This window comes from Uranotaenia lowii, chromosome 2, assembly GCF_029784155.1.
Source record: "Uranotaenia lowii strain MFRU-FL chromosome 2, ASM2978415v1, whole genome shotgun sequence".
Classification (NCBI taxonomy): domain Eukaryota; kingdom Metazoa; phylum Arthropoda; class Insecta; order Diptera; family Culicidae; genus Uranotaenia; species Uranotaenia lowii.
The window spans coordinates 172,430,260-172,456,403 of NC_073692.1; the positions used below are offsets into that span (position 1 = coordinate 172,430,260).

At 41.8% G+C, this 26,144-nt stretch overlaps 1 protein-coding gene across 4 annotated transcripts; it reads right to left on the minus strand.

Moving 5' to 3' along the window:
• Positions 1–1,252: 1,252 nt before the first annotated feature.
• LOC129749210 (pickpocket protein 28-like) lies at positions 1,253–18,226 on the minus strand. Of its 4 annotated transcripts, none has more exons than XR_008737963.1 (5): positions 17,904–18,226; positions 17,413–17,851; positions 9,555–9,715; positions 3,254–3,687; positions 1,253–3,154 (listed from the first exon to the last, which is right to left on the minus strand). XR_008737963.1 is itself a non-coding variant. In XM_055744146.1 (5 exons), exons 1-5 carry the CDS (start codon positions 18,170–18,172, stop codon positions 8,634–8,636), a joined length of 1,455 nt encoding a protein of 484 aa, XP_055600121.1. In that variant the 5' UTR covers positions 18,173–18,226; the 3' UTR covers positions 8,559–8,633. The 4 variants fall into 4 exon arrangements, 2 of the variants coding, with proteins under 2 accessions (XP_055600122.1, XP_055600121.1); XR_008737962.1 differs by having other exon boundaries at positions 1,253–3,177; XM_055744146.1 differs by lacking the exons at positions 1,253–3,154; positions 3,254–3,687 and adding exons at positions 8,559–8,883; positions 9,063–9,398.
• Between the last annotated feature and the right edge of the window lie 7,918 nt (positions 18,227–26,144).

Here is a 26,144-nt window from a genome sequence, read left to right on the forward strand (position 1 = left end):
GGGAGTATGGTGAACAGTACAACTCTACCAATGCCCCAATGTGTGGAAGAAAAGCCTGAGCCTGTTGGGCTCACCGTGATTAGGAAAGCTACCGATGACGACACTGACTAACGCTTTTCCTACATCCGTTAGACCTGTTTGAAAAGTAAATGGCAAAGGTGAGGGACACACCCTTGATTCAGTAAGAGAAGTTTTCATTAGTTGATAATCTATGTGGAAAATCCTTTCTACGGATTGCATTCCAAGGCATGGCGAGCCACCGCGTTCACCCAATATGCTACTATGGGTCCATGGGTGCAATTGGACGACTCATGATACTATGTACCCCGAAAAGAAACCTATGCGAGGCAATTAAAGAGAGTAAAAACGGCATGTTTAAGGAAACTTTGTCTTGATGCCAATGATCGACCATGGGACGATGCCTACAGGATAGTCATGGCAAAAAAAAACAAAAAGCGGTAGCACACCACCTGAAATGTGCCCCAACAAATATAGGGAAATAACAAAAGAGCTGTTCCCTCATTTATTTATTTTTATTTACATAGTATTCCGTCTCACGACATTACTTGACGAACATAATTCCTATAATTCACTCGGTCCATGGCAACCGTTCTCCTATTTCTCGGGCACCCCACGTTCACCACATCACGCTCCACTTGGTCTAACCACCTCGATCGTTGCGCCCCTGCTCGCCTTCTACCGGATTCGTAGTGAACACCTGTTTTGCAGGACAGTCGTCCGGCATTCTCGCAACATGTCCCGCCCAGCGTATCCGGCCAGCCTTCACCACCTTCTGGATACTGGGTTCGCCGTAGAGTCGCGCGAGCTCGTGGTTCATCCTTCGCCTCCACACTCCGTTCTCCTGTACGCCGCCAAAGATGGTTCTTAACACTCGTCGCTCGAATACTCCGAGTGTACGCAGGTCCTCCTCGAGCAATATCCATGTCTCGTGCCCGTAGAGAACAACCGGTCTAATGAGCGTCATATACAGGTTACACTTCGTGCGAGGGCTAAGTCTTCTCGACCGTTGTTGCTTGTGGAGTCCATAGTAGGCACGACTTCCGCTGATAATTCGCCTCCGGATATCACGGCAGGTGTCATTGTCTGCGGTCACCAGTGAGCCGAGATAGACAAAATCTTCGACTAACTCCAGCTCGTCGCCGTCGATCGTGACCTTGTTATTACTGGACAAGCGGGCTCGGTCGGTCTCGGATCCGCAGGCCAGCATATACTTCGTCTTGGACGTATTAATCATCAACCCAATCCTTTCTGCTTCGCGTTTCAGTTTGCGGTAGATCTCCTCCACCGCCGCAGATGATCTGCCGACTATATCAATGTCATCGGCAAAGCAGATAAGTTGACTGGATCTGTTGAAAATCGCCAATTCTAGCGCCACGTTGAACATCATGCAGGATAGACCATCACCTTGTCGAAACCCCCTGCGCGATTCGAATGAACTTGACAATTCACCCGAAATCCGCACACAGCACTGCGTTCCATCCATCGTCGCCTTGATCAGTCTGATCACTTCCCGGAAAAGCCGTTCTCGTCCATGATTTTCCATAGCTCGTTACGGTCAATCGTGTCGTATGCGGCTTTGAAGTCGATGAATAGATGGTGCGTAGGGACTTGATGTTCCCGGCATTTTTGGAGGATTTGTCGTAATGTGAATATATGGTCCGTCGTTGACCGTCCCTTCATGAAGCCAGCCTGATGACTTCCCACGAATCTGTTTGCTTGTGGCGTTAGGCGGTGGAGTAGGATTCGGGACAACACTTTGTAGGCGGCATTGAGGACAGTGATCGTTCGGTAGTTCTCACAGTCCAATTTGTCGCCCTTCTTGTAGATGGGGCATATTACCCCCTCCTTCCACTCCTCCGGTAGCTGTTCTATGTCCCAGATCCGGACAATCAACCGGTGTAGGCAATCGGCCAACTTGTCCTGGCCCATTTTGATGAGTTCAGCTGCGATGCCATCCTTCCCAGCCGACTTGTTTCTATTCAGCTGGCGAATGGCTTCCTTAACCTCACTCATCGTTGGGAGTGGCTCCTCTACGTCGTTGCCTACGCCGGCGATGTACCTTCCCCCACCGTCTTGATCTCCTGCATGTGCACCGTTCAGGTGTTCCACCTTTTGATCACCTCACGATTGTCCGTCAGGATACCCCCGTCCTTATCCCGGCACATTTCGGCTTGCGGCACGAAGCCTTTGCGGCCTGCGGGATGCGTTGAGTTTCTGATAGAACTTTCGTGTTTCTTGGGAACGATGCAGCTGCTCCAGCTCCTCGAGCTCCTCCTCCTCCAGGCGGCGCTTTTTCTCCTGGAAAAGTCTGACTCGCTGCCTCTTCCACTGTCGGTGATTTTTCACATTTTGACGGGTGCCTCTTTGCACTACTGCCGCCCGCGCGGCATTCTCTTCGTCCATAACCCTCCTACACTCCCCAGGCAACCAGAAGTCGTATATTATTTTACAGATTATATCGTTTGAATGTTATTTAAACTCATTTTCGTATATATGCACCTACAATGTGCGGCCTATCCTTACCTTTTATCGTATTCAAATGCATTGCATGTTTTTATTACGACAATTCGTATATATGCACCTACAATGTGAGTCCCATGCACATTCTTCATCGTATTTAAATACATTGCATGATTTTATTAGGACAAAACAATCCAAATCAAGAATATGTGTGCTAATGTATCTATATGGCCTCCAAAAAGATACGTATATACTGGTTTTGCTGCATTATATACGATATGTTAACACGTATATTTGCACGTATATTTGTGTTGCAAATTTGATATACCCACCAAATGGTTGTCTGGGTCCTCGTCGAACCAGTCGTTCCGTCGAGTTCGCTCCACATAACCGATGACGTTCTCCGCAGCACTGTTGATGGCTGTCTTAATGGTATCCCAACAGTCCTCGAGAGGGGCTTCGTCAAGCTCGCCCTCTGCCGACAGCGCTGCTTCGACCGATTGCGCGTAGTCTGCCGCGACCTCAGGTTGCTTCAGACGCGCGATATTTAACCGAGGCGGGCTCCGGTTTCGTGTGTTGTTCACTACGGAGAGTTTTGGGCGCATGTTCACCATCACCAGATAGTGGTCTAACTCGACAGGATCTGACGTCGATGATGTCCGAGAAGTGCCGGCTGTCAATCAAAACGTGGTCGATCTGTGATTGCGTTTGATACGGTGATCGCTAGGTGTACTTGTGTGGGAGGCGGTGCTGTAAAAAGGTTCATACGTACGGTCATTTGTTTGGAGGCGGCGAAATCAATAAGTCGGAGGCCGTTTTTGTTGATCAGCTGGTGCGCACTGAACCTTCCAATTGTTGGTTTGAATTCCTCCTCCTGGCCGACCTGAGACTGTCATCGAAACGGCTGATAAAGCAAGACTCAAAAAGAGAAGAGGGAGCCGTTTTTGCGCGGGAGGTAGTAACATTGGACGTGCGCAACGCCTTTAATAGTGCCAGCTGGGCTGGCTTCTCCGCTTATAAAAATGAGCATACCGAAATATTTCTGCAAATTAATGGAAAACTATTTTCAGAACCGCAAGCTACTATACATGATGAACGAAGGATTTCAGGAAATGGATGTTACAGCTGGAGTACCGCAAGGGTCGATATTGGGCCCTATTCTGTGGAATATCACGTATGATGAGGTGCTGACTGCTGACATTAAGTCTGAAAGAGGGAGTAAAGTTGGTTGGTTTCGCGGACGATGTCGTGCTTCTAGCGCCTGTTACTCAACAGAAATCGTCCAGCTAAGATTTTTAGAGGCTGAAGAAGCGGTAGAGAGCTGGATTCACTGCAAAAGTTTGCAGTTGGCTCACCACAAAACCGAGATGGTCCTGATATCAAACCTGATTTCACCGCAAACAGGCAGGATTACAGTTGGACCATGCACTATCAAATCAAAGCGCGAGCTTAAATATTTGGATGTGATGATTGACGACCGGCTTAGCTTTAAAAACCACGTTGAGTATATATGAAAGAAGGCGGCAACAGCAACGGCCGTACTCACGAGGATAATGGCGAACAAGGAGGTGCGGCATCCAGTGTAGCCAGCAGAAGCTGAACAGTGTTCAGAGGCGAATGAATTTGTGGGTCATCAGTGCATACCGCACCGTTTCGTCGGTGGCTGCATGCGTTGTAGCGGGAGTCATGCCCATCTCGGCCATAGAGGCACGCAAAACGTAGGAATGCGAGTCAGAGATAGCTCCATGGAAAACTGGCAGCAGATGTGGGACAGCTCAGAAAGAGGAAGGTGGACCCATCGTTTGATCCCAAACATCAAGGAGTGGATGGAAAGAAAGCATGGCGAAGTACATTTCTACATGACGCAATTCCTAACTGGTCATAGATGCTTCATGAAGCGGCCTCGCCGGTTTGTCTAACAAGCGCTGACGTGGACGAGAAACCCGAACACGTGTCATTCTATTGTCCAAGATTTGAAGAGGGACGTACCAACATATTCGCCGCCTACGGACCAGAAACGACAGCGGACAACATGTTGCAGTAGATGTGTGATGATATCAGCACATGGCAGGCATGTCAGTGATGAGATCGCCCGGATAATGACTGCTTTGCAAAGGAGTTGAAGACTGACGCAAATTGCGATTGACGTAGGGTAACGTAGGTTAACTTTACTAAGCTTAAAGAGTCCGCAGCTATGAAATGAACTACGCAAAACAATCAGCGTAGCCGATGGGACCACAACGTGAAGATGATCTTGGGCGGTCAGGATGATATTTAATTTAAATATGAACTTTTTGGCGAGTGTTGCGAAATTAGCGTATATGCGTGAATTAGACACCCCCTACCGAAGTATTGCCTTAGAGCAGGTACCGGTTTGGGAAATAGTCTGACGCCCCAGGTGGAGTTTAGGACATATGTATATACGGATGAGTATATAACGAGTTGACCCATTGTTCCCATGTAGACCCGGCACTCGCATTGGACCAATTCGTAAAATTCCTTCTTCGAATTTACCACCTGAGTAACCAAAAAAAAAAAAACACCGCCCGTAGTGCGGACTAGAAACGTGTCTGCATTACTACAGATGTACGGCCGAGAGAACTACAAACCCGACCCCCCCCCCCCCCCCGCCCCGTCCCCTCCTTAATGAAGACCCTTGCTAACGGACTAGGACAATGACCATGGAATCCCTATCGGAAACCGACTCCATTTGGCCAAGGTGTGATGCTGAACCGTGCCCATGAGCCTGGAAGGCTGGCGGGTCGTTAAATTATGTCAGTCTCTAACGGTAGCCTGTGGGGCACCAGGACACACCCCACAGTATCTCAGTCCTTGCTACGCTAAGCAGGTCACTGGTGCAGTGAACCATATACTTACCTCGCTACTCGTGGGATCTAATGTGAATTCGAACAAACATACAAAAACAACGCGGAAGGATGAGGTAGAAGCGAAGAAGGACGATAACCCCAACCCGTTTTGTAGGAGCGGACTAATGCGCTCGCCAGTTAGGCAAGCTGCCGAGCCGGTGAGGACGCCAGTAGACGGCGGAGAGAGCGAATACCCCTTTGTTCAAGTCCAGCAGACAGTCGAGGAACTCCTCAGCTCCCCGGAGCTTCAGAACCCTGAGGCTCCTGCTTAACTAGCGGTGGTTGTGGCGGACATGCAGGACCTTGTGGATTGTGTTAGAAAGAAGTCTTACATCCACAAGGAAGTCAGGGAGGAGCTCGCCAACGTGATGGTGATATTCGTCAAGGCGAACCGAGAGGTGTTGAGCCTGTTCACCGCACCAGAGTGCCGGAAGAAGGCACATGAGGACGTGGTGACCCTTCTGCGGGTGGATACGATTCGGTCGAAGCAAGTCAGCGTCTGCATGCAGACGTATGGCGAAGGGGAGTTTGCCGGAAATTGCAAATGAAAAAGAGGGTCCCCATGGGAGACGAGACTAGGGGCCCTGAAGAAACAAGCCCGAAATCCTAAGGCCCGGCAGGATACGGGCGGAAAAGATGAAGAAGAGAGAGACCAAGTTTCCGAAGTGCCAACTGGGTGACAGACGGTTGAGCGCAAAAGGAAAAAGGCCATGAAGGTCAAAACCAAACCCAAGTCCAAGCCCAAACCCAACCGGGTCAGGAACAAGGGGGAGGCGTTAGTGGTAAAGGCACCGGAAGGTACCTACGCCGATGTTCTTCGTCAGATGTGGACGAGCGATAGGCTGGTAGGCCTAAAACAGGATAAGGAGAATCCGCCGAACACGTTCCGGTGAGATGATTCTCGAACTCCGACGTAGCTCAACTGTTAAAAGCGCGGGGTATAGTGCGCTTACGTAAGAAATAGTTGAAGAAACGGCGGAAATTCGTTCCCTGAGCACCACGGTTACCGTCCGGATTAAGGACCCAGACGAAATAGCCACGGATGTTGAGGTCAAGGAAGCGCTGAAAGATCTGTGTAAGAGCGAAACGGACCAAATTTCGGTCAGGACGCGGGAAGGACCTTCCAAATTTGGGACACAGGTGGCGTTTGCGAAGCTTCCGGTTGCGGCAGCAAACGCAGCACTTAAGTGTGGACGTCTAGAGGTAGGGTGGTCTATCTGCCGTATAGCCATCCACCAGAAACCAGAAAGGTGTTTCGGTTGTGTCGAGTAAGGGCACAAATCGTTTGCCTGCAAGGGCACCGATAGGGGTGGTCTGTGTTTGCGGTGCGGTAAAGCCGGACATCAGGCGGCTAGTTGCACTAAAGATGCAAAAAGTCTCCACCGCGGTGTAGGACACAGAAGAGAATACGGCACAGAAGAGATTCGACTACAGGAGCCTGACGAGGGTACTCGCACGCGCATGTGACGCTGCGCTGATGAGGAGGGCCAAGCGGAAAGACAATCGGCAACCCGTCTATTGGTGGACGACGGAAATCGTGGACCTGCGTACTAGCTGCCTACGAGCTAGGCAATTTATGCAGAGAGCGAGGTCCCCGTCAGCGAGAGCGGAGCAAAAAGTACCCTACGCAAGTGCGAGGTCTGCCCTCTGCAGGGCAATCAAGGCGAGCAAAAAGGCATGTTTCAGGCAACTCTGCTAGGACGCCAGCGACAACCCCCGGGGGCGACGCTTAAAAGATTGTCATGGCCAAGACGCGAAGCGTGTGCCACAGGAACGTGTCCGAACAAACTGCGATAAACCATCAACGAGCTGTTCCCACAGCACGAGAAAGATTCATGGCCGAGGGTTCCATACGACTGGGACACGTTTGAAAGGGAGCAGATTTCACTGGAGGAACTACGGAACATGGCTAAGTCCCTTCAGCTGAACAAAGCTCCGGGTCCGAATGGCATCCCAAACGTTGCAGTGAAGGTCGCGCTCATGGAACATCCCGAAATGTTCCGGTCATCACTGCAACAATACGTGGATGAGAGGGCATTCCCAGACGTGTGGAAGCGGTAACGATTGGTTTGCCTGTCAAAACCGAGTAAGCCATCAGGTGATCCATCAGCTTATCGGATTCCGGCATATATCTGTAGGATGGTGGAGTGTTATTTCCGTAACCGCCAACTACAGTATATGAGTAGCGAGACACTGGAAACAGTGAGTGTCTCGGCAGGGGTTCCACAAGGATCGATACTTGGCCCGGTATCGTTTACGACAAACTGCTGAGACTGCATCTCCCCACGGAAGTGAGACTTGTGGGATTAGCTGACGACGTGGTTCTCCTGGTATCGGGTCCATCGACCCGATGTGTCCATTACCAGGAGGCTCAAATTGAGTTTTTTGGTGTGGGGGAGTGTGGCGGGCCATTAAGGAAAAAAAAAAAGAGGTCCAGCTACTCGCCACAGTAGCGATTGACAAGGTGGAAAGTTGGATGCGCTCCAAGACCGAAATGGTGCTGATCACCAACCTGATTTCAGCATAATCAGGGAAGATTGCAGCTGGACCGTGCGCGATCGAATCCAAGCGTGCCATCAAGTACCTGGGGGTGATGATCGACGACCGGCTGAGATTTACGGCCCACGTTGACTATGCCTGTAAAAGAGCGGCAATGGCGATAGCAGCCCTCTCACGGTACATGTCGAACAACTCGGCGATCCGCTGCAGCAGAAGGAGGGTTTGCGGAACGGAGTGGCAGCCGTCAGCAGCCAGCTGATGAACCTGCGAGTTATCAGCGCATACCGAATGGTGTCCTCGGTAGCTGCTGATGTTGTGGCGGGAGTCATGCCCATCTCGGTCTTGCTAAAGGAAGATGTCTTCTGCTACGATCACATTTAGGCACATGCCCGATGTGGATGTCGGATTTTGGATGTCAGATTTTGGATGCTCCGGAGACATGGAGAGGTGGATTTCTGCATGACCCAGTTCTTGACTTGTCACGGATGCTTCATGCAGTACTACCATCGGTTTGGACACGTGGCCTCGCCATTCTGCCCAACCTGCGGTGACACAGTTGAGACACCAGAGCGCCTAATGTTCAACTGTCCGAGGTTCGAGAGGGTACGCACTAACATGCTTGCCTCCTGAGGACCAAACACGACAGCCGACAACATCGTGCGGAGGATGCCAATACTTTTTACGATCACCGTTGGTATCGGGGTTTCTTTTTTAATATTTTTAAAGGAATATGAAATTAGATATTAAGTACCATTTGCGGTTTTTTTTTTTAAATTATTCTTTATTTCATACTTCATGTCGCCAGGGTTGCACAAGTCGTACTTCCGTACGCCCTGATCTATCATTTCTGAGAGGTCTTACCAAACAAAAATATACGATTTCCAAAATGCTCATCAAACTGGCCCCCATCATGAGTCCGAACAGACCTCCCAAATTACCCACCGAGTCACTGAAGCCCATCAGCTCCTGACGAATCGTTGCTAATATCCATTTGTCCTTGATATTAACCCTTAGAACGGTATATTCTAATCCATACCTGTGGAAAGAATTTTTCAGTTTTCAAATGGTCTCTAGTTGAAGAATACCTTCATCCAAAAAAGTGCCAGAAATTCCAACAAGAAGTTTTTTTTCAAACCTACGCACTTTTTTAATAACCAATTTCCGGTACTTTTTTGTCACCACTGTAGGATGGAATCAATCGCATTATAATCTTACTCTTCCTCACTCAGCGCGTTGATATAAGCGGCAACTTTAAGAGGTTGGCTGGATATTTCGACATCGTAGGATAGGGATGTGCATGCTGGCAAACAATCGCAAGGATGATCGTTAGTTTTTTCTACTGCCCGAGCATACATCTCAATATGAGCTCCTGAATAACAGTCAATCTCGCTGGCATCACATTCTCGCATGTCCGCACTTCTTGGCATAGAAAATTTCACGCATCCACACAAACTGAAGGTAAAATTCGCCAAACATTCCTGGATGCAATTATGCTGGTTGTAAATTTTGAAAAAACGCAGATACCGTTCATTTTCGAAGAAACATTGTCGGCTGAAATAACACATTTTATGACAAAAATGTCGCTGAATTATCTCTTGGCTTTAAAGTTGTCTTTCCAAAATTTCATAATTTTAAAGTAAGGATTAGATAATTAAAAGAATTTTCAAAAATGTATGTATGGAAACAAACTGAATACAAAATACGAACTGTTGTACAGACTGCGATCGCAGTGCTGATGATGTAGTTGTCGTTTGTGGCTTAATCGTCAGGGTCATGGTATCGCCCAAGCCCAAACGGTAATGGGAGTGATCCAACGTCGGTACTTCGTCTGGTGGATGAACAAGTATTTTATACCCATTACTCGGACCCTGTAAAGAAAGGAAAGTATACCTTTAAAATAATAGTAGCAGCAATGTTTAATTACACGAACACACACAAATAAGATGTTAATGAAAATGCATGTTTCTTTTAAGAGATTTTTCCTTTCCTACTAGTAGCAAATTTGTTTATTCCGAGTGTTGACTTAGTTTTGCAACCCATAGAAATTGTCAGTGTTGGTAGTGAGCATAAGGGTGAGTGTAGCAACCGCATATTCGCATCGTCCCAGTGACGATTTTTTTTGTTTATTAGGATGATTTGGCAACACTCCGCGGGAAAGCTTGTGTTTAACTCGTTTCCGGAAAAAGTGGTGTTTTGCACGTTTCCACAATATCGGACCTCAGCACATCCAGTGTCTTTCGATCCGGAAATCGCCACTCAACCCGCTGCTACTGAATTCCCACATAGATCCGAATAACAAAGCCTGAAAAACGTTTTTTTTTGCTATCCAAACGTGCTGCTTCTTCCTTGATTCTTACTGTTTTTCTTTTGACATCGAGGAGAAGAGGTGCCAGATCGCCAGCTACAACCAAAATTGTCAGTTGAACCTTGGTGCATTGACTGACAATTTGGCCCAAGGTAAAAGCACCACCACAGAAAGCACTCCCCAAGTAACACAGATTATGCCAACTAGCATTAGGAAGTTTTATTATGGTTTAATTATGGCATTTTTTTGTGCAGCACGTTTTATGACGGTTTTATTATGGTCATGCATAATGCTTATATTTTTTTTCGACCATATGTTTGCAGATGGTTTTGAAAACGCTAATAAAACTTTTATTAAACATACTGTTTTAGTTATTTTGAAAGAGTTATGAATGCTTTTTTAAAACTATAATAAAACACAAACTTAGAAGTTTGCTCCAAGCTTTCTTTTGCATGTTCTATAATAGCACTCAGTGCCTGATTATTAAACCGCCATAAAACTTAGTGACAGTTCTCGATCAAAAAGTCAAAACAGGACACGCTCAGATTAGATAGCACATATTTGAATTGGAACTCCCATTTTTACACATTTTTGGTAAGTTATGCGTGTTGGTTTTGAGTTTAAATGAAAAAAATACATCTTTGAAAACTTGAAATCACCGAAAGTGGTATGGATATCTTTACAATATGAGTATTGAGTGAAAGGGCCTAAATAGTAGGAAAAAAAAGCTTGACGCCATCATTAATTCAAGATGGCGGCTTCCTCTTTTATTTTCAAAGCTGAAAATTACTGAAAATATCGTGAAACCTTCACAATATGGTTATAAGGTGAAAGTAATAAACGAGTAGAAGTCAAATTTCGTTGCCCGTCGCCATCTTAAATCCAAGATGGCGGCTACCACTCAACTTAAAAATACTGTAAATGACTGAAAATCGCATAAAACCTATATTATAGGGGTATAAGTTAAAAGAAATCAACCGGTAGAAGTTGAATTACGCTATCTTACGCCATCTTGAAATCCAAGATGGCGGCTTCCGCTAAACTTTAAAATGTAGTGAATGACTTAAAATGACATGAAACCCATATTGGTAGTGGGTGAAGGGGTTTACGAGTAGAAGTCGAATATTGCTATCTTACGTCTTGGTGGTCGAGTGGTTAGTGTGGTAAGACGGTAATCGCTGGTCCGCTGATGACATGGGTTCGATTCCCATCTCGGTACTGGGTGTTTAATGTTAATCTTAAGTTGTCCATGCCATTTATTCAGTCTGTAGAGCCTAAATTGGCTAAGACGGTGTATGTCTTTTTTTTACGCCATCTTGAAATCCAAGATGGCAGCTTTCTATAAACTTAAAAAATGCTCTAAATCATTGAATATCGCATGAAACCTCCAAAATATGGATATTTGTCAATTGGGATAAGCTATAAAAAGTTTATTTTTGCATTCTGACGCAATCTTGAAATCCAGGATGGTGGCTTCAGCTGAACTTAAAAATACTGTAAATGAATGAAAATAGCATGAAACTACCAAATATATTGTATTGAGTGCTAAGGCTAAATTATAGAAGTCAAATATCTTTTTTCGCGTTTCTCTAAAAATCTGTAAGTGACTGAAAATCCCACAAAAACTACCGCAATACAGACCCCGTTCGTTTTTGGCAACATTCGATTTTGGAAACATCGAATTTGGCACATGTGCCAAAATCAGACGGTTAACAGAAACAACATAACCTTATAGTTTTCGCTAGAATAAGACCGATACAATTTAGACATAATAGCATGATAGGAATAAAAGAATTACATAAATGGCAAAAAAAATCAAAAACTATAAACAAAACAAGAAAAGTTCTAAATGCATTAGAAATATAATGAAAAAATAATAAAAGTGATTTAAAATGATCTAAATTGTTTTAAAATAGTAGTTTTAATGTAGTATTACGTGAAAAAAAGTTGTGTTCAAGCGATTTTCATTGATTAACAGCATTTTAAATTCAGTGGAAGCTGCCATCTTGGATTCCAAGATGGCGTCGGAAAGAAAAAAATCGACATCTTCTAGCTTAGCCTTTTTACCAATATTCGTATAGTGGTGGTTTAATGCGACTTTTTGTCAGCATTAAGCATTAAAAGTTGAGCGGCTGCCGCCATCTTGGATTTCAAGATGGCGTCGGATAGCGAAATTCGACTTCTACTCGTTTAGCACTTTCACCCGATACCCATTTTGTTGGGGTTTCATGCGATTTCAAGTCATTTACACCATTTTAAAGTTCAGCGGAAGCCGCCATCTTGGATTTCAAGATGGCGTCAGACAACGAAATTTGACTTCAACTCATGATTTATTCCACGGGTCATTGAAAACCAATCCCTTTTCATTCAAAAAGTCTCCTCATTTACTGTACTAATGATTAACAACTCAGAAATGAGGAACTCAACCTTAGCGTGTAATTGGTTTGCTTGCGAAAGAAACGTCAAATCGTAGCTTTTTTTGGGGTCATCATTAAACCATAATAAAACTATGAATTGACTCACGCCATGTTGGTTGCAAAATCGAAGGGTACAAAATGACGCCATGTTGATGGATTCACAATGCCAGCATTGGAAAATATTTTTTCAGGCCTTTTTTCCATCAATCCCATCATGATTGACCATCAGATTTGACGAGGCGCATTTATTTTAAGATACTATTTCATATACATTTTACCTAAAATCTTGACTGGCAGTAGAAAAGACGCTCATTATATGGGTAAAACATTGGTTTTTTAACTATTAATTTTACCAGATTCATATCTGAATAATGCAATCATCATTCATCAACCATTACGGTTGCTGGAAAAAACAAAAAAAAAACTCCGAGAACTGACAGAACCGAAAAAAGCAAAAATTTCTAACATGTTTTATAATAGCTTTTTAAAAGCTTTGGTGACCAATATTGATGACTAACAATGATTGGTCATGATGACGTTCCTAGGATAGGGCCAAATAGCCTAATTTTGGCTTTATTAGAGTCCAGGTGATGTTATAGAATGTACTTTAGCTTTTTATGAAGATTAATGCTGTGGTCCAAACGACATTTTGCTGACCATAATAAAGCTAAAATTGTTACTTGGGTCAGCTGGTACCTTAGCGCCTTGGCTGCAGTGTGGGCCCAGGTGAAAGCGCGAGATACCCAGAGCTATTAGCTGCTGAAGGGTTGTATGCTGTGCCTAAACCACCCGAACAGACCGAGCTATTAGCTGCTGCACACAATAGCTACCTTACCACATTAAGTCTGTCCCGGTCTCTATGTGTAACTGATTGTTTTTGTCTGTGTCGTCGTTTCGTTTCTGTGCTGCTATTATCACAACAATGCATGACATCTGTACCAGTTGCGGTCGTGCATCCCCTCCCTTACCAAGAAAATCGAAAAGAGGGAAAAAGTCTGATGTCTCAATCCACGATTCCTCCATCAATGTAAGCTGGGTATGCTGTGATGCTTGTAGTTCGTGGTATCACAGCGTATGTGTCCGTATCAGCCAAAATCTCTATCCTGACTTAACAAAGTTCGATTTTTCCTGCGAAAAGTGCTGTTTACGTGGGATTCTTGTGCCGAAACTTAATCTTCTAACCTCCCCAAGTCCCAACGCCGATGTTTTGAATGATTTGGAAGCGCAAATAGTGAGATTAACTTCGGAGCTCCAAAACCTTGAGGAACAAATCCAGGCATTCCGCACCGAATATCGAGAAAGTTTCGATTGCCTTAAAAATCGTGTTAGCGAAGCAAACAATCTCGGAAAGGAATCTAAAATTCTACAGGACATGGAGAAGAAGATCGAGGCTATAGAATGCAATACCAAGCTCGCCCAAATGTGCACATCAAACGTCAACAACTGCAGGCTAGCTTTAAACAAAGTTCCGTTCTTACCTGGCGAAAATGTTAGCCAAATAACTGAATCTGTTTTCCGACATCTGAACTTGCTTGAGCTTCTTCCGAATCTAGTCTACTGTTTCCGTCTTCCTGTCAAACCGTCCAAGTGGTCAGAACGTAACATCAGCCCTACCATCATTATTATTCTCGATCGTGCGGAAACACGGAACACTGTGTTGAATAAGTATTTTGAAATGTACAGAGAAATGAAGCTTTCAATCCTCGACAGCCGTACCCCACTAGATTACAGGTTCACTCTGAACGAAGTACTTCCAACTTCCATCTTCCGCACACGTAACCTCGCCCTTCGTCTCAAACAGCAGAATCTGATTCAATCTGTTTTCGTTCGGAACTGCAAGATATCTGTTAAGCTTCCTGGACAGCTACGCTTCATCTCGGTCAAGGACTCTAAGCATCTTATTGAGCTCACCAAAGAAAACCTTGAACCAAGTGATCTCAATAATTCATCAATATTTTTTGATGCTGAAACAATACATCTCCCTTGCGAAAGCCCAGCACAGTTAATCGAATCGACGACGACTTCTAATACCAATAACCATAATGTCTAACCTCCGATCGAATCTCCGAATTGGCCACCTCAACATCCGCAGTCTGGAGAAGCACATCGATGGAGTTAAACTTCTCCTCGACAGAACTTGTTACTACTTCTTTGGGCTTACCGAAACTATGTTGAAGTTATCTTCCCCAGTTGGTCCTGTTCGGTTGCTCTACAACAATAGATTTGCTCGTGACGGACACACCCCAATCCATAAAAAAAGCGAAAACATCTTCAGCAAACACGTTATCAGACCACGAGATCGTATTTCTTATTGCCGATCTGCGTATACCCGAACCACCACCTCAGCTCATTACGGTTAGAAATCTACGTTCTATCGATCAAGCTGTACTCCATGTTGATTTCCAAAACCGTGACTTCTCACGGTTTTACAATACGCCCATCGTCGACACGAAAACGCAACTGCTTACGGCCGAATTAAAATCTCTTCTTGATACCAACGCACCAGAGCGCACTACTATCGTTCGAGATAGAAAGACACCATGGATCACATTTGAGATCAAGCGAGCAATTGCGGTCAGGGACCTCGCATATTCCCTCTATGTAAGGAATCCAAACAGATTTAAAGGAGACGCACAGTGGGTTGAATATATAAGAGAACGTAGCAGAGTCAACTCCTTAATCTCAAATGCTAAGAAAAGATATGCAGAGCGCTGCTTTTCGAATGATATCTCTCCCAAACAACTTTGGAGTAATTTAAGAAGAGAAGGAGTTCACAACAACTCCAAAAGGTCCTCACCTGATGAAGGATTCGACATAGATCTGCTTAACGCGTTCTTCTCTGACGGCCATCAAACGAACCGGCCTGGCCCAACGCCAGCTCCTGATGTAATCACCGAACCGACGAGAACTACAAGGCGCTTCTCTTTTCACCAGATAACGACAAACGAAGTTTCCAATAAATTATTCGAAATTCAGTCAAACGCAATAGGCTGCGATAATATTCCAGTATCCTTTCTGAAGCTCTTGTGCCCATTCATCCTTCCAGTCATGAAGCACCTGTTCAGTACCATTATCTCATCGAACCATTTTCCATCGTGTTGGAAAAAGGCCATCGTCACACCAATACCTAAAGTTACGAGCCCTACTTCAGCTAAGGATTTTAGGCCAATAAGTGTGCTTCCAGCTATATCCAAGGTGTTAGAGAAGATTCTGCTATCCCAAATCACATTACACCTCAATGAAAGCGATCCACCACTTCTAGCAATGAACCAATCCGGCTACCGCAAGGGATACTCTACAACAACTGCGCTCACCAAAGTGGTCCACGACATTGTCACCAACTTCGATAATGACTACTGTACTGTCATGGTTTTGGTTGACTTCTCACTAGCGTTCAATTCTGTTAAACACAACATCCTAAACAGAAAACTAAAAAATGAGTTTGGATTCACATCTCCTGCTTGCGAGATGATATCATCATTTCTGAGCCAACGCTGCCATACAGTCCGATGCTTCAATCAAGAATCTTCCGTAAGAATCTTAAAAGATGGAACTCCCCAAGGCTCCTGCTTGAGTGCCTTGTTATTTAGCCTCTATATAAATGACCTACCATCCGCGCTAGAGTGTAATTACCAGCTTTACGCTGACGACCTGCAAGTCTACGTCAGTGGTCCTAAATCTAACATCGACTCTCTAGTCAGACAGATCAATAACGACCTTACCGCTATCGAAGAATGGAGCTATCACAATCATTTGTCACCCAACCCAAACAAAACACAAGCGATTGTGTTTTCAAAGAGTGGCACATTGATTCCACGCGATAGAATTACCTTCTGCAATCAAACATTGCCAATTCAAGAAAAAGTTAAAAACCTCGGCCTCATAATAGATAGCCATCTTACATGGAAAAACCAAACCAACGATATTGTCTCCAAAGTATACTTTACATTGAAAACGTTCCGTCGATTCCAATCAGTACTTTCAATTCCGATTCGGCTGAAGCTAGTCCAGGCAGTAATTATTCCAATTTTCTTGTACGGAGATGTCATCTACTTCCCTGGTCTATCGGCAGCACTCAAAGACCAACTGCTGCGCTGCTTTAAATCTGCCTCCAGGTTCATCTATAATCTTAAAAGAAGGGAAAGTACCAGCGCGGTGAGAAAAAGCATCTTAGGTCGAGTTCTTATAGACAACTATCATCTTCGCATTGGATGCTTTATGCGACAAGGATTCTGCAACCAACTTCCTGACTATCTCACTGAACATCTTCAACATGCCAGAAACAGCAGAACTAAATGTTTTATCCTGCCACACCATACAACCAGCTGTAAGAAGAGTATTCTTCTGTACGGTGCCTCCTACTGGAACAGTCTGCCAATTTCCGTGAAAGAGTCAAGTAACCTACGTAGTTTTAAGGAAGCACTGAATAGTGTACTCTAGAGATATTTGTATTTAGATTAGATCTAGGTTTTATTTCATCTCCATTCGAACATCAACTAGTGAAATCCTTATGTCACATATCCTTAACCTGAACTATAGTTTATAACTGACAGGCTCACGTACTCCTAACAATAAACATTAAACATTAAACATTAAAAAGTTTGCCCCAGTGCCAGTAGAGAAATTAAAAACGGTAGTGTTCAACTTTCAAAATTATGATGGCTACAGACCTACTGACAGATAACTACGTATGCCATGACCGGAATTCGATCTCATGAACATTGGAGAACTCGTTGCTACTACTCAAAAACTGCTTACTGTTTTTTTTATTTCAAGGTAAGGATGAATGCGGATAACACTGTTGCGTTCATTATAAAACGATGATAAATTTACGAATACTTACGTTACAAAATAGATCATCATCTTCCACAAATGTGGCAAGTGTAAGCCGAAGCCCAAATGATATTCCTGGGCCCAATGCCCGCCTGGGGTTTGCATCCAAATTTGAGCCGCTGCGATAACCGGATTCCCGAAACCAATCATTTGATTCTCCAGAAGCACCAGAATAGGAAAAGTCTTTGTGCAAGTTTTCCAAACGATACAAATTTCCTGCTGCCATTGCATTGAATGTGAAGCAAACTCCACTATCAGTTATTGTTTCGGACCATAAATTTATTGACATTTGATATTCATCTTCCCACGTCCAACTGGCTAGTAGGAAATCTGCATCTACTGCAAGCTTTTTTAAAATATCAACTGTTGGTACTGATAATTTTTCGTGAAATGAAATCCAACCGGGAACATACGGACAGACGTGGGCAAGTGCTCTGATATTAATATACCTGTAAAAAAACGATTAAGAATCATATTCGTATCATTCATGATATTTCATACTCCGAATCTTCAAGAACAACATTCTGACGAAATCTCCTGGCAGCGTCAGTGAGGTTAAGAAGTTCCTTACGATTTTGAACCGTGGTACAGAAGGTTATTGCTGGGAATGGCACCTCCCGTACTGATATCAGATGAGGCTCGTAGCTAATGTAAACCGGATTATCGATCCATTTGATGTAGGTGGATATCGCGCTAAACACACTTAGAATTATTGCCGTTAAAATCCAAAACATCCACCAAGCTCGATCTATTAGTCTTAGATTCTTCATTACAAAAAACTTGATGGTACTGATGGAATTTTCTTCGCAGTATTCCAGCCAAAGCTTTGGCACCAAGCTGGTAATACGAGCACGAATTGTACGTATCATATTTTAACCTACAACCAATTATGAATGCTTCTCAAAAAGCTCTGTCATTGAAATTTTAAACAGTCTTCGAAACCTGTTGCGTTTGCAATGGGATACTGTTCATGCTTGTAAATTGCTGAATAATTAATGTTGAGTTATTAACTAACTTGTTATACATTCGTCAATCGCAACAGACAAGAGTTAGGAACGGTTTTATCGCTATAAATTGACAAGCAATAATAGTGGTTATGAAAAAAAAATGCTATTGTAAAGTGATTTTGATACGAATATTTTACCCTTGCTTATGCCACGTCGTTAAGGTGTAGCATTGATCCGCAGATAGAAGAACAAAGGGCTATGCTATACGGTCAAAATTTGGTTAAGGGAAAACGCGTGAAAATCGGTGAAATCGTTTATTTAAAAAATCAAATTAAATTTCATTTTCAAGTTTAATTAGTATAAAATTCAGGAAAAATATTCAGTTGAGCTTCCGCTTTTCCAAATCCGAATTGCCGGGCCTTACGCTTAACCCCTGCCATCAGATTTTGTACAGCCACCTTGTCCACCTTCTTTGTTGCAGAAAGCCAGTTTGCCTTGAACTGCTGCTCGTCCTTAGCAGTTTTTTTGGTCTTCTTTAGGTTCCGCTTGACAATAGCCCAATATTTCTCAATTGGGCGGAGCTCTGGCGTGTTGGGAGGGTTCTTGTCCTTTGGAACCACCTGCACGTTGTTGGCAGCGTACTACTCCATGGCCTTATTACCGTAATGGCAAAATTCCGAATCCGGCCAAAACAGTACAGAACAACCGTGTTTCTTCAGGAAAGGCAGCAGACCTTTATTCAAACACTCTTTCACATAAATTTCTTGGTTGACAGTCCCGGAAGCTATGAAAATACTGCTTTTCAAACCACAGGTACAAATGGCTTGCCAAACAAGATATTTCTTCGCGAAATTTGACAGTTTCATGTGCTTGGAAATATCTGCTACCTTTCCCCTTTCTTTTGCCGTATAAAACTCCTGTCCCGGAAGCTGCTTGTAGTCGGCTTTGACGTAGGTTTCGTCGTCCATTACCACGCAGTCTAACTTCGTGAGCATTGTCGTGTACAGCCTCCGGGATCACGCTTTGGCCGTCGTTTTTTGTTTATCATCGCGATTTGGAGTCACTACCTTCTTTTAAGTCGATAGTCCGGCTCGTTTTTTGGCTCGATGCACGGTTGTAGACGATACACCTAGCTTTTTGATACGCTGCTCTTCTTCCTTGGACGGCATTTTACAACTGAAGAGTGAATTCCAAAATCAAAATAGAAGCAACATTCTACACACACACATACACACATTTTCTAAATGAGGGGTGTTCAGGTTTTTTAAATGCAAAATTGAAAGAAATACGTCAAGTTGATATTGACCAAATTTTGGCCGTATCACCCTTTATTATACATTCTCCAATAGCAAGAGACAAGAGTTATGAACGGTTTTTCGCTTCAAACATAGGGACAAAGATTTTTAGTTATTATGAAAAATTGTTACTGAAACGTATTAATTATACAAATTACTTTACCCCTGCTGAAATATTATCCTAGAGCAACATTGATTCGCGGATAGATGAATGTGTCGAAAAAGGTTCTGAATTATATATTAGATACAATATATACAGAAAGGTAGTCTTTTTAAATGTTTAGTAATGTTTAATCCTCATTTCGAATATCTCGAGGCACACAACCAAACTTTGACTGTGTTTTGTTGTATACTTCTAAAAACTTATTTACTTAGAGCAAGTTCACTGGTGTTGGGAAAAAGTGGTAGAAATTTTGACATTTTGAAAATTTTACCATGCAAAAATGTTTTCAAGATCTAGGGGCGTTGTATTTTTTTACAACATTGTTTCCGTTTCAGCCGTATGTGATAGAAATATTGCTATTTTTGCATCACAGCATGCGAAAATACAACACGTGTTGTAAAAAAACTAGAAGGCCACAGATCTTGAAAATGTTTTTGAATGGCAAAATTTTCAAAATGTGCCGTTAGTGTCGAAATTTCTACCACTTTTTCCCAACACCAGTGAACTTGCTCTTGAGGCAGCCACACAATACAGCGTCGAACGTCGCGCCGCGTCAGTTGTCAACGCCGTCGTCGAGTACTAAAGCGCTGACGCGACGCAACCGAAGATTTTTGCATCACAATACAGCGTCAAGAATCATAGCAACCAAAAGTTTGTTTTGATTCGCTTTTTTTTCGTTCCGTTTGTTTGCGTGTCTCATAGGTTTCGTCTTTTTTTTGTGGAAATTGATATCAAATTTTATTTCGGCTTAATTTACGCAGCTTGATGGACGGCTACTGCCCCACAGAAGGGAGATTCACCATGGAAAATAAGATCAACATCAAGAGATACAGCAGGTAAGGGGTCTGAAATACTACAGAAATATTAAAACCAAATTATTCTAACTGCGAAACAATTTAATTGTATTTCTTTTCTGTTTCAGGGTCTCTCTCCGAGATGCCGAAAATATGCTGGGTGTATCGTCTACAACCGTGCATCGAGCCAAAAAAACGCGCCGGACTATCGGCTTACAAGAAGGTACTGACTCCAAATCGCGATGATAAACAAAATACGACGGCCAAAGCGCGATCCCTGTACACGAGAGGCTGTACACGACGATGCTGACGAAGTTTGACTGCGTGGTAATGGACGACGAAACCTACGTCAAAGCCGACTACAAGCAGCTTCCGGGACAGGAATTTTATACGGCAAAAGAAAGGGTAAAGGTAGCAGATATTTTCAAGCACATGATACTGTCAAAGTTCGTGAAGAAATATCTGGTTTGGCAAGCCATCTCTACCTGTGGCTTGTTCCGTACTGTTTTGGCCGGATTTGGCATCTTGCCATTACGGTAAAAAAGGCCATGGAGTGGTATGCCGCTAACAACGTGCAGGTGGTTCCCAAGGACAAGAACCCTCTCAACATGCCAGAGCTCCGCCCAATTGAGAAATACTGGGCTATTGTCAAGCGGAACCTAAAGAAGACCAAAAAACTGCTAATGACGAGCAGCAGTTCAAGGTGGACAAGGTGGCTGTACAAAATCTGATGGCAGGGGTTAAGCGTAAGGCCCGGCAATTCGTATTTGGAAAAGCGGAAGCCTAACTGAATATTTTTCCTGAAAGTTATAGTAATTAAACTTGAAAAGGAATTTAATTTGATTTTTTTGAATACACGATTTCACCGATTTACACGCGTTTTACCTGGACCAAATTTTGACCATATCACCCTTTACTGCACTAAAATAAAGTGAGCGAAATAAGAATAGCACCACTATGTGTTTTGCTTGTTAAAATATGAACGATTGAAAATCACCAAAATTTTTTCTACAAATTGTTTTGAATTGTTTAACGGATAAATCAAGCATAAGTTCACTTTTTTTGGACGTTGCAGGCGTTGAGGACCAACAATATGGAAAAAGGTGCGAAATAAGAATAGCACCACTTGTGTTTTTCAACAAAAATAAGATTATTTCTAAAAAATTTACTATGAAAAAAGTGTAGAAATTATGCTTCTACGAACAATTTTAATAAATAATTGCATTTTAAGAAAGTTTTTAGAACTCCAAAGGTTTTCAAAGGTTTTAAAAGAGGCTTTTAAGAGATGCTCATCTAGCGTTAAGGAATTTGATACTTGAACTTTGATACTTTATCAAATTGCTTGATTTCTTCATTAACATTCGTTAGTATGATGCAAAATGATGAAACATAGATTTGAGGCTGACTTTGAATCCAAAAAACAGGCTTCAAATTCAAAAATACTACAATTTTTAAATAGTCAAAGGCTATTTCTCTAGTTTCAAGTCATAGATGGCAGCACTATCTTGCAATTAAACCGAATTGATGTAAACTTCCGAATATCTGGGATTAATTCAGGTGTGCTGGATGATTTAGTCAACAAGTAAGTACTTGGTATCGTGTGACCGTCTTGGAAATTCTAAGATCACAATATCAAAAAATATGAATTTTAACAAGGACCGATAAAAATGAATTTCGTGGACCGATAATCAGATAACTTTGTACTTTCCGATGGAGCTAGATGAACCAGATAACTAGCAGTATTACTGATATGATTTGAAATTTAATCGGAAGTTGAGATGAGTAGGAATTTTGGCGGTGGTATATTCTTGTGCTGGTGATTTTTTTGCAAATCTGGAAAAGATTTCTGCAGCGTGAACTCCAACAAAACTGTGTTGAAAAACTACTTCGAAATAATGAATATGGGCCTAAATAAACCTGAAAAATCAATATTGAGACTTAATTTGGGTTTAGTCACAAGATAGTGCTGCCTTCTATGACTTGAAACTGGCAAAAGTGAAGTTTACTAAAAAAAATCGAAGTTTATGAATTCCAACCTGTTAGTAAACGAACACAAACACATACAGGATCTTAATGAAACATGATGTTTCCTCGAAGAGATTCCTTTTTACTTAACTCTAAGCGTACATTTTTCGAGGATATGATGGCTAGCATCTTCCAAATGCTAAAACCACCAACCCACCGAAAGTGTACTATGTTATGCCGTGACAGCAAGGCCGGATTAAAGGGGGGGCAAAAGGGGCAATTGCCCCGGGCCCCCTGGCTCAGGGGGGCCCCCCGAAGGAAAAAACATTTTAACATTACTTTCGTATTCCAAGCATGGATCATTCTTCCAAGCCGTTCCTAGCAAGTATCACTTACTTTTTTGCAGGTTTTCTCCTCACGTCCGTCTTTAGCAATAGTCACAAATAGAAATGACTCTTGTTTACTTCTTTTCCTAGCTAAGCAAACCGTCCTTTCTTTTTTGTGAGAGAGAATAAGGCTTTGCCCCACTTGTCAGGCGAACAGCTGATTTTTCATGTTTACATTTTCTCGGCATATCGTGGTAGGGTAAACATAACAACAACATTACGCATGTTCAATTACCAGAAAGCAACGAAATAAAATTGGCAATGCCATTATAGTGGTTTTGCATGCGCACCTTGGTGAGAAGAATATAAACTCTTCATTTAATTAATTTTAAATTCATAATAAGTTAAGACATGAAGGTATGGTATTGTTTTTGATTGAAGAAGTTTTTAAAAGTATGCATTAAACAGTGCTTATCATCAAAGATCAAAATGGTGACCAGTTGGTGTTTACATTTTTCAAAACAAAAACAAAAAGTTACCCTACCACAATCTGTATCAGGAAATACTCTATTGATCAAGCTCTCAGTTTCAGTTCAACTTTCAAACGAGTAGTCACTGACAGTTTGTGATGTTTACACTAAACCAAATTATTCTCTGTTTTTCAGAAACTTACCATGATAGTTCTATTTTATAATTTATTTAATACTATCATGCTGAGCTCCATCACCACAATTACTTTAATCATACTACTAAAAATCCATGAAAAGAAATCAAAACTAGAAAATCGGAATGAAAACTTTAAATATAAAAACTAAAGAACCCCCGTGAAATAATATCTAGATTAGTTTTTGTCTAAAAAAAGTTAAGCGGGCCCCTAGAGTAAGCAGTGAAGGAGCTCTCCCACATTTAGTGAGATGAGAATATCAAAATCTTCTTGGCAAATCCGAATTCGAAAAAAGAAAATTGAGAAGAATATGAGGTAAAACAGTTCAAATTTTCATTTCTCATCGAAACATATCAGTTACGATATTCTGTACAGAACAGGTGAAATAAAGAAACAAAGTCTCCTCATTTTGATTACACTCAAACGTCTTGCACAACAATAATTTTTGTTGTTACGTTAAGTTTCCAAGTTATGGTTTACTGCACTAAAATAGCAGCTTATTTCGCTTTATGATAAACATTTCAGAATTTTATCCGGGCAGTATCGGGTTAATATCGCGTGTTATAATAACTTTTCACTTTTCAATCATTATTATTGAAATTTTCATTGGTTTATAAATTCTAAACCCTTTTCCCTTCCTATTCTACTGTAGTTGCTTAAATTGGACCAATCGACAGTACAGGGTTTCTTTATTGAATTTCCATCCCAATTTCTGTCTTAGACTTGAAATTTGTATTGGAACATTTTCAACTTATTTAACCAAAATTTTACCATCTACTGAAATGAATATCCTGAATTCAGCATATCATTTTCCAAAATTCCAAATGATCATTCTCAAATTATCATAAAAACGATCTGATAGTTGAGTTGCTAGAATCATTGAGTGATTTTTTTTTAATATTAATATTTCTATGATCTTAATCTTATCTTTTTCCAGATTCAATTCATTGGGATTTCTAAGTCTTGTGTTGTTTCTTCAGTTACTGAAATTCAGTTTCGTAATTTTCGTGATATTTGAAAATTTATGATCTTTGTTTAAGGTACCTAACTCATTTGGATTCCTTATTTGATTTTTTTTAATGATAAGTGATTCTGTGTTTAAAACATTTAATCTTTATTCTTTTTTTTTTCAACAAACCATTTTTGCACTAACACCCCTTTGGTTTTGAGGGCATCGAATGAAACATTCGTCACATTTAGAATAACAATTTGATAAAAAAAAAATTATCTGATGAGTATCATATTCAAACACATCTCACGAAAACATTTTTTTTTTGTTTTAATGACATAGAATTGAAATTCACATTTGGTGCAATTTCTGCTTTTGCTCTGATTGTAACTTTGTATCTTTTTTTTTTAATTGAATTCACATTTTGTTTCTCAAAACTTGATTTGAAATTATAATTGAGATTTGAGACACTGAATTTTGGTTCTGAATATAACGTGATTTAAAGTTTTGAATTCTTAAACTCTTATATCCTTATTTAATTTTTGGCATTTCGGCGAGTTGTGAAAATTCAAGGTAGAATATTTAGAAAGAACATGAAAGTATTATAGGTGGAAAGATCAAAGCTAGAGCGCTTTGGGTAGAAGAAATTGAATAGTTGGTGAAAATGTGAGCAGGGCTTTTGTTGTGTGAACAGCTTTTGAACTACTTGCGTGATTCTTTGCCGCGCGCCGTTTCAATGTTGATAGGAAGCGATGAAGAAACCCCATCGCATTCCTACCCACATTGAAACACGGACGGGTCGAACACATGTGAGATTGTGTCCGACCGGGCACAATCTCACATGTGTTCGACCCGTCCGTGTTTCAATGTGGGTAGGAATGCGATGGGGTTTCTTCATCGCTTCCTATCAACATTGAAACGGCGCGCGGCAAAGAATCACGCAAGTAGTTCAAAAGCTGTTCACACAACAAAAGCCCTACTCACATTTTCACCAACTATTCAATTTCTTCTACCCAAAGCGCTCTAGCTTTGATCTTTCCACCTATAATACTTTCATGTTCTTTCTAAATATTCTACCTTGAATTTTCACAACTCGCCGAAATGCCAAAAATTAAATAAGAATATATCCCAGCGGCGATTAAAATAAGATAACATAAACTCTTATATCCGTATCTCTATGGAATGTGGATTTGATAATTTTGTTTTTGTTTATAATTTTGTTTTCTTTGTTTCAAATCTTCATGATACTTCCTAATTGCCACTAGGTAAATATATCTCGAATAAGCAAATTAAACGATCAATGATGATAATAAAAACATTTAAAATATCAATCCGGTAATTTTTTAAATTAGAGAATTTTAGTTGGTGATAAGGGTTTAAAAAAATGAGAATTAAATTTTGCATTTTGCTGCTTAAGTCAGAGTTTTCATTTCTAAGAAATTACTAAACACTACAACAATGTTTGCACGTGATTGATTAACAATTTTTATTTGAAGATACCAGAAACTATTTTTTATGCAGACAACATGGCTATTTGAAGATAGTATACTGAACTCATCTCCAGTTTTTTTATACGTTTAAAAGGTTTTGTATTTTCTGGAACAACATTTGAAAAAAAAAATCGAATTAAGGGGCCCCC